The 8,642-nt window shown below is 38.0% G+C and overlaps 1 protein-coding gene across 1 annotated transcript; it reads left to right on the forward strand.

The window, feature by feature from the left end:
• The first annotated feature begins 87 nt into the window (after positions 1–87).
• Positions 88–821, forward strand: LOC107812294 (dof zinc finger protein DOF1.5-like). The gene has a single exon (XM_016637349.2). It carries the CDS (start codon positions 151–153, stop codon positions 661–663), a length of 513 nt encoding a protein of 170 aa, XP_016492835.1. The 5' UTR covers positions 88–150; the 3' UTR covers positions 664–821.
• The last annotated feature ends 7,821 nt before the right edge of the window (positions 822–8,642 follow it).

Below are 8,642 nucleotides of genomic sequence, written 5' to 3' on the forward strand. Positions count from 1 at the left end.
TTGCCTTTTCCTCTCTCTCTCTCTCTCTCTCTCTCTCTCTATCTATATATATATATATATATATATATATATATATCAAATTAAGTTCCTCTACATCAAACATAGACATTCACTTGCCTCCCCACCCCACCCCCAAAAAACCAAGAAAATATGGCTCAAGTTCAAGAAAGTCGCATCTCACAAGGCATCAAGTTGTTTGGTGCAACAATACAAGTTCAAGCAAAACAAGCTGCAAAAGGTCTTGATCATCATCAACAACCAAACAAAGTTGATCATGATCATGATATTGATGAAGATCAAGAAAAAAAGCCAGACAAGATCATCCCTTGCCCTAGATGCAAAAGCATGGAAACCAAGTTTTGTTACTTCAACAACTACAATGTTAACCAACCAAGACACTTTTGCAAAGGTTGTCAAAGGTACTGGACGGCCGGTGGGGCCTTACGGAACGTGCCCGTAGGAGCCGGCCGTCGCAAGGCCAAGCCGCCTTGTGGCGGCAGCGACGGCGACATGGCTGCCGGATTATCAGATGGTTGCTTCTTTGATGTTACTAATCATGGGAATATTCACCAGCTTGACTTTGATGGAGTGGTGGCTGAGGAATGGCATCTTTTTCCGGCGGCCAAGAGGAGGAGGAGCACCTCCGGTAGCCAATCTTGTTGATTCTCTATTTGTCTTGTAGTGCTAAATTATTCTATGTGGAATTAGTAAATGAAAAAATAATGGAAAGAGAAAAAAATACAAAAAAATAAAACATTTGCAGGCCGACTTTGCTTCCTTGATTGTATATAAAAGCTGTCTTTAATTAGTTATTAAACAAAGTAGTCTTAATTACTTACTTAATTAATAGTTATATTGCTGTTAGCATTGAAAGTTCCACTGATTTATGTCCTATAATCAATCATGTTGATAACGAGTTGAGGGACAAGATAGCATGCCGCAACCGATCATAGAGGCCTGTAGTCCGACATACTTGTTAGCATCATATATATTGGCCCAATAATTGCATGTTCCTTAATCGAGGCGAATTTATATGTAAGATGGAGAAAATATTCAATCAAAATCCAATGTTAAAATAAAAATTTACTATAATGAGTTTAGATTCTTCAATTAAATTTTAAATATATAGTGTATAAATAGAATGGTATCAAATATTATTTGACGTTCTAAAATAGAAATAATGTTATATAAATCGTGACAAAAAGAGTATATCTTTTATGGTTTACCCTCACAATCAGATAACAATTGAATTTATAAGTGGTTTTAAGGATATGTGGATTAACTTGACACAAGGTGATAAATTAAGTTGCAATTGAAATAAATAAGAGAATGATAAAGTAAATTCAAACCACACGAATTAAACAGTTATAATATTGGGAGATTAGCCACCCTCGAATTAGATGCACTTCGATCGGTACTAGGACACAATTGAATAAGAACTTAAAGAGAAAAATAATGTATTGCTTGGAATGTGTGTTACCGTGTCTTAAACGAATTATCAAACTCCCTTTATATGGTGGGGGAATCCTACTTTAGGTACAATTCTATAAAAGGTAAAAATCTCTTGATTTGCTGATTGTCGGTTCCTTATTGATATGTGCCAAAATTTACGCCGTAATATCCGATCGATCACATATATTTTGGTCTTCTGTTGTTTATGCTAATAATGTTTCTTCGAGCTCGTTCGGGGTTAGGATCGATCCCGGGATCACAGACTCAATATTCTCGAAGACATGCATTCTGACCCGGGTTCTAGTCCGTTGGGACTCGGGGTCGATCTTCAGTCCTTCATGTTCCAAGCCTGATCTACCATGTCGTAGATGAGCCCGATTTCGATTGTATACAGATAGTTCCCTCATTTTTCGGAGAGTAGATGACGAGAAATGATATGAGCTTCCGATTCTTACTTTGATACCCCGCGATAGAAATGAAAAAATAAACGAAACGTCTCGTCAATCAAGTCTTAATGGCATTAAATGATTTTCAGTTGACGTTTGACCACTCTTGAGTGCGAACCATCGATTGAAAAACTATAAGTACCCCATTCTTTGTTCATTCAAACTTTACATCCAAACCCTCTACCCTTGTTCCTGTTCCTTAGAAATCTCTATACTTTCTGGCACTTATATCCTGGTTTTTTGAGATCTTTTGTTCGTCTTCATCCCAAACTATCCAGTGTACTCCTTTAACTTCCTCTTTTCCCCTCCATTTAAAAGAAAAGGCAAAGACTTCAAAAACCGTTCCCCAAAAAGAAACTCCTTCAACCTCGTGGCCGACTGCCGAGGAGACTGTTCTGCATACTGCTGTCGAGGAACCAATAGCGGAACCCTCATTGAAAATGTTCATCCCTGGTGGATGCTCGGTAATCACCGATTTCAAGGTTGAAAAAACTTCCTCCGTACCAAGCTGGCGTGAGGAGGTCTCGAGATGCGTATGCTCGATCACTGAAGAAGTCCTCTCTATGGTAAAAAAGGATTGCAATTGGGTTGACAAACACGTGGTGGTTACCGGACCCGATGAAGATATCACCACCCACATCGAGGGATACTTAAGTGTTTACACTTATCCCTTTACGCCGGGCCCATTAGATCCGGTCATCATCAACTTTTGCAAAAGATACGTGGTATGCCTCGGTCAAATTAACCCTTCATTTTGGAGGATCGTGATCCTTCTTCGATTCTTCGTGAGCAAGATCGATGGATGCTCGTTCACCGTTGACCACCTCATGTGCCTATACAGTTCTCGACTCTTTCGGGGTGGACTGATCAAGCTCGCTCGTCGGGCTAGTAAAGCCCTATTCTCGAGTATCGATAAAGATCAGGATCGAGGTTGGCTAGGCTATTTTGTCCGAGTGAGGACCTCAGACTTGATCTCAGCTGCGTGCATGCTGTTCCTCGAGAAGTGGAATATAACACGTAAGTAAAATTTCGTTTTCAAGATTTTATCTTACTCTTTTTTCCTTCCTTCTTATCGGTGCTTTGCGGTTGTGCAGCTGTCGCTCGGGTCCCGAATGTAGTCACTCGACTCAAGGAGTGGGTCGAGGGCATCGTGTTACAAAGGCCATATTCTAAGTGCGTATGACACGAACTCTCGAAGGGTCTTTATGAGGCCCATTCTCATGGTGAGATTCCTTTCCCGAGTGAGTAATATTTGGGGTTCTTTTTGTGTTGCTAAGTTCTCACTTGTTTTGTTTCCTTTTGCAGGTTTTTCCAAGGACGTCATATTGAGGCCTCCATCCGATGGCGAGGACTTCTCTACCGATTCCCCTGCTCCGAGACAAGGTGATGAGAAGAAAAGAAAAAGGGCTCCGAGTTCTCCAAACTCAAAAAATAAGAAACCAAGGAGAAGGTTGGTTCTCAAATCCAAAGAAAGCACCAGCACCATCATCGGACTCACTCTACCGACTGAAGAACGAGTCCGAAGAAGAAGAAGAATTTGATCTGGTAGCTTGCGAGCCATCGCAACTCGAGGGGCAAGGGGCCTTCGAACCAGAGAGAGGCGATGCTGAATTGCCCCAATTTATGGAGGCCAACAAGGAGGCCGTGGTCGAGGCTTCCGAACCAGAGAGGGGCGAGGCTGATTTGCCTCAAGTTAGGGAGACCAACAAGGGGGCCATTACCGAGGCTTCAGGGGTTGCAAGCAATGCCCCGAAGGATGCATTTGGTGTGATAGACATCTCCGAGTCGCCTTTGTTCACTGAGTCCATGTATAACGAGGCTTAGATGGTGAAAGAACGTCCCAACGAGGGGGCCCAAGGAGCGGAAGACTGTCGCGCCCTTTTTTTCGCGAAATCAAGTTTTGACACGTGACAACTCTTTTAAGGAAGATGTTAAAAGAGAGAGTCACCAACTAACGATTTGAGGTGAGTTAGGGCACCTATTTGCAAATAACTCAGGTTTAACCAGTTTGCATCACCAAAGATCGGGTAAGGGCTCGAAATTACCTCGAAGAGAAGGTGTTAGACACTTTTTGAGGTCCACAACTATGGGTCCCAGCCGAACTCGAATTATATGAATTAGTCCAAAACAAGAGGGAAAGGCAAGAAGTTTAGGAAGTTCATTGTTAATCACAAATAATGGATTTAAAGACAAGATGGGAGGGGGGGTCCTAAATTTTTTAGCCTAAAGGATCACCCGGTGCAACATAAATAATATTTCGTAACTCCCCCAAGATGGGGTGTTATTCGTATTATTCAGCGGGAATAGACTATCATCTCCTGTTATCCGATTACTATCTTTAAGTTGTTACCTAAAGCGTACTAATTGATTCTAAGCCGTACCTTATGCATGCACTACCCGTCCCATGGCTATGGTCCAGGAGGCATTTGGACCTCTATTTTGGGTGGTTCTAGACCTAACTTAGATTGCTCAAAATGAGAAAACTAGGCGATATACAAAACAAGTTGGACTTCACATAAAAGCAGTTAAGGGCTTAAGTTAGCCTCCACACTTAGACAACAAATGCACGCAAACAAATTAGGCATTTGACAGTTTTAGAATTTGAAGTGAGTTAGAGTCATTAAGCCCTATAGATATGGTTTCTATGTGACTTTGGAATTCAAACATGCAGGCAGTTTCAGATGTAAGGTGCTATTTTAGAAGCATACTTTCCAAATAACTATATATTTTAGGTAATCTGGTATTGCATACTGATTACTAAAATTACAGATTATAAGTGTTTAAACCTATAGACATGATATCTAGGTGCAGTAGCTGGCAGTGACAACCATGGAAAATATTCAGAATTACTTAGTTTGATCCTATAGGTATGCTTTCTAATAGTGGCAACGAAATAGTGTTTGAAAGTCCAGTATTAGCACTTAAAAGTGAGTGGGATTATCCTATAGGCAGAATTTCTACGATTAGCGATTTGAAACTGGTTTTTATCTCCTATAGGCATATCTCCTAAGTGAGTAATTATAATAACAGTACATTAACCAATTAAGGCCCTATAGGCATGATTTTTAAAATGCAAATTTGTAGAACATAAACTATTATAGTCCTATGATCATGGTATCTGGTGAATATGCTGCAATTGAAAGAATGGCATGATATCTAGCAATCATGTAAAAGCATAATATGTTGAACGAATTGAACATTGAAGTTCTATAGGTAGGTTATCTAACACACATAGAAATAGAATATGCTCGAGCAAATAAAACACCTATATGTAGAATTTTTACCCATTTTATGCAAGTATAAAAGTAAACCCATTTTCCCAATTTTACTATCACCTCAATTGTTATTACAGGCCCAATGAATAAAATGAATTACAAAATTACAAAATAACTATAGTAGGCCTTAAACATGCCCAAAGTATACCCGACCAGGCCAAGCCTATCATATACAACAGGCTTCAACATAGCCCAGAAGTCATAGCCAATTAAACTCAGAAAACGATCTTCATTTAGACATAGAATAGCCAAAACCCAGTAGCCAGAGCTGATCAATAGTCCCAGAAAGACAACCATTTACACAAGCCCATTGCCTTGTCCAGTAGGTGGAAAAGGGTGCATAGTTGAGCAATTAGGAAAAATGGCAAAGAACCTTGGACCCTAGTGCGTCAGAGTTCCCATGGGCTTCAAGAACCCAGGGCAGTGCTCACACTAGGGAGGTTGATTGAGGAGACGTAGGGGGAAGGGATTTGGCTTACATCCAGCCCCAGAATTAAACTTATGACAGGAAACAACTAGTGAAAATAATGCTAAGGTAATAGGTTTGAAAAAAATATTTGCAAACTTACAGGATAATCACATAATGAACATAAACTAGTATATTGGCAGGGTAACATATGATAAAAGACAAAGTATCAAGGATTGCAAAGTTAATAGGCAAGGCATTAAACTAATAAATCCAAGTGATGCAATCAATTTAGCATTTAGAGGATCAGATTATACCAAACTCAGGATTAAACAGTATAATACAAATAGGATCAGGTATCATAGAGAGCATTAGTTAATCACAATACGTAGAAACTCATACAACCACAATATTGGAGCCCAAAATTAACATGTAAGATGCTACAGGGTCTAGAGATGAGAGATCACAGAATGCAAATTATAGTAGACTATTCTCATGTGTCATAGAATGACATCAAAGCTGAACACAATCATAGTTGAATCAAAGTTCAGATACATATGCATGAAAGAATTTACACATTATGAGAGTTTAAACACTAACCAGTAGCAAAATTAAAAGAGTGCAGAGTGTAGAAGCAAAAACCCCAAATCCTCGATGCTTCAGAGTTCACGAGAGCCTCGAGAATGGGCTCCGAGTAGTGCTTGCACCTGAGGAGGTTATCCAATAGTTTTAGGGAGTTTAAAAATAACAGTGAGTGAATGAAAGAGTAGTGGAAAATAGTAGTCAGAGTCCGGGTCCCATAATCTCTTTTGAGAGGGGTTTATATAGTAGAAATCAAACAAGTAAATATGAAAATAAATTATTCAAACACAAATAGGGAAAGATATACTAGAATCAATCAGAATCAATATTAGGGCATCTAACACATAGAATAAGGAAGTTCAGTGATTTAAACAAGGGACAGAAAGTGATATGCGAGAATCAAGTAATACTCAAAACAAGGAAATACAACAGGTTCAACAGAGAATAAGGAAAATAGCATATGAAAATCAATTAAAGTCAGATTTAGGACGAAATAAAGTAAAAATATGGGAAACACGGTGGGTCAAACAGAAATAAGGAAAATATCAGTCAAACACAAGAAAGGGAAGATTATCAATCAGAAATTAGTAAAGAATAAGGGAAAATCTCAAACCCTAGTTGAGACTGAAGCCTTGAATCAGACCAAAAATACAAGTACCGTTCAATATAACATGTATAGAGACAAAAGATCATCCAGATCTTCATAGAATCAAAGTGAATCAGCCCATTCTTGAGAGGCAGTTCTTGCCAAAAATAGGACAAGAACTAAGCGATGCCAAAATCATGCATATAATGATAAAGTATTACGAAATAGGTAAGTAGATCATGGATTGATTCCATGTATGAGCCGGAATCGGAGAGGATTAAGGGTTACAATGGCTAGGGTTTGATAGAGAGAAAGGGGGTTTGAGAGATTTCAAAGGCAGTGGGTGAAGGGGCAAATGGGTTAGGGTTTTGGGTGAAAGGGGGTAATTAAAAGGGGTAGATTAATTGTAGGCCGCTGATTTTAGAGATCAACGGCCAGGAATTTAAAACGGGACTGGGGGAGTTAAGGAAACATGTACCGACCGGGTTGTGGGATTGGGTTAATTGATTTGGGCTAGGGGTTATTGAGCTGGTGTAGGGGGTATTGGGCTGGAGTATTAGGTCCGAAAATGATTAGGAATTTAGGCTAGTTTTTAAATACCTAATATTTAGCAAGAAAGAATTTTATAAAAGTAATTAATAAATAGAAAAAATATTATTTGTGAACTAAGATGATTAAAATAATAACGTAATATTATAAAAATATAAAAAGATATTATTTGCATAAATAAAGTAATTATACATTAATATGGGCTATTATTGCAAAAATATGCAATTAGCCCTAAAAATGCAAATGTAATTATAAAAAATATAGTATAATATTTAAAAATATTCATGGGGGTGTAAATAATAAGTTTAGATGATTAAAGCATCATAAAATAACTTAAAGGATAATTATTGGATATTTCTACAATAAAAAATGCAGAAAGAAATTAATTTAAAGGCTTTAAAAATTATGAAAATACTTGTATAGGTTCATAAACTAGATGATGATGAAAATTTACTATTTTGAAGGTATGTATATATTTTTTAGAAATATGAGGGAAAAATTGAGTATCAACAGCTGGTCCTCTTTACCCGAAAATGATGAAAGAATTATCGGGTAAAGAAATGATGTCTGATTTTGACCGAATGAGATGACTTTAAAAATAGAGGCCGAACTCCGATTCCTGAGTTGCCTACATATCCTTGTTTTACAGGAATCATGCCATGTGTAGTTTTGGATCCAATGGTGAACGAAACCGATGGAGTTGTTATAGGAATGGTTGTACGTTTTGAAAAAAGGTTCTTTTGGGAAGGATAGTATCAGATGGATTTATATGGGGTTATAAATGTGAATCTGAAACGTAACGGATATGTTATAGAGCAAGTATCTGAATAGCCATAGAGTAAGAAGCGGGAATTGATGATGGTCGGTTACTTTAAAAATATTTGCAGAATGTGAACGTTATGAACTGAAACCGAAGCGAAGGTTACTCCCGTTTGAAGAACGCTTACTTCCTGGAATACATGCAAAACTTAAAACATGATGCATGCAAATATATGTGGATTATTGCGAGAATTTAAACATGATGCAAATTCCCTTTGGACCATGGTTATTGTCTTTGGACGGTGAGGATTGTCACACCTCCTTTTTACCACCCGAAGGGATATAAGGGAGTTTTTCCAATTAAAGTTACATTAATCAAAATGGGATTATTTTATTTTATTAAAAAGTCTACGAACCAAAAATTCTATGTAAGGAATTCTATTAACCCGGGAGAAGGTGTTAGGCATTCCCGGGTTCCATGGTTCGAGCACGGTCGCTTAAACTATTAATTATTGGCCTATTATCTTATTTACTACACATTTTAAACATATTGTGAAATTTTAACTTTATAACTGCTTTTTAATTAT

Source organism: Nicotiana tabacum, chromosome 3, assembly GCF_000715075.1.
Source record: "Nicotiana tabacum cultivar K326 chromosome 3, ASM71507v2, whole genome shotgun sequence".
Taxonomy (NCBI): domain Eukaryota; kingdom Viridiplantae; phylum Streptophyta; class Magnoliopsida; order Solanales; family Solanaceae; genus Nicotiana; species Nicotiana tabacum.

Coding starts and splice junctions, on each gene's coding strand:
- LOC107812294 (XM_016637349.2), top strand. CDS start 151: ATGGCTCAAGTTCAAGAAAGTCGCATCTCACAAGGCATCAAGTTGTTT.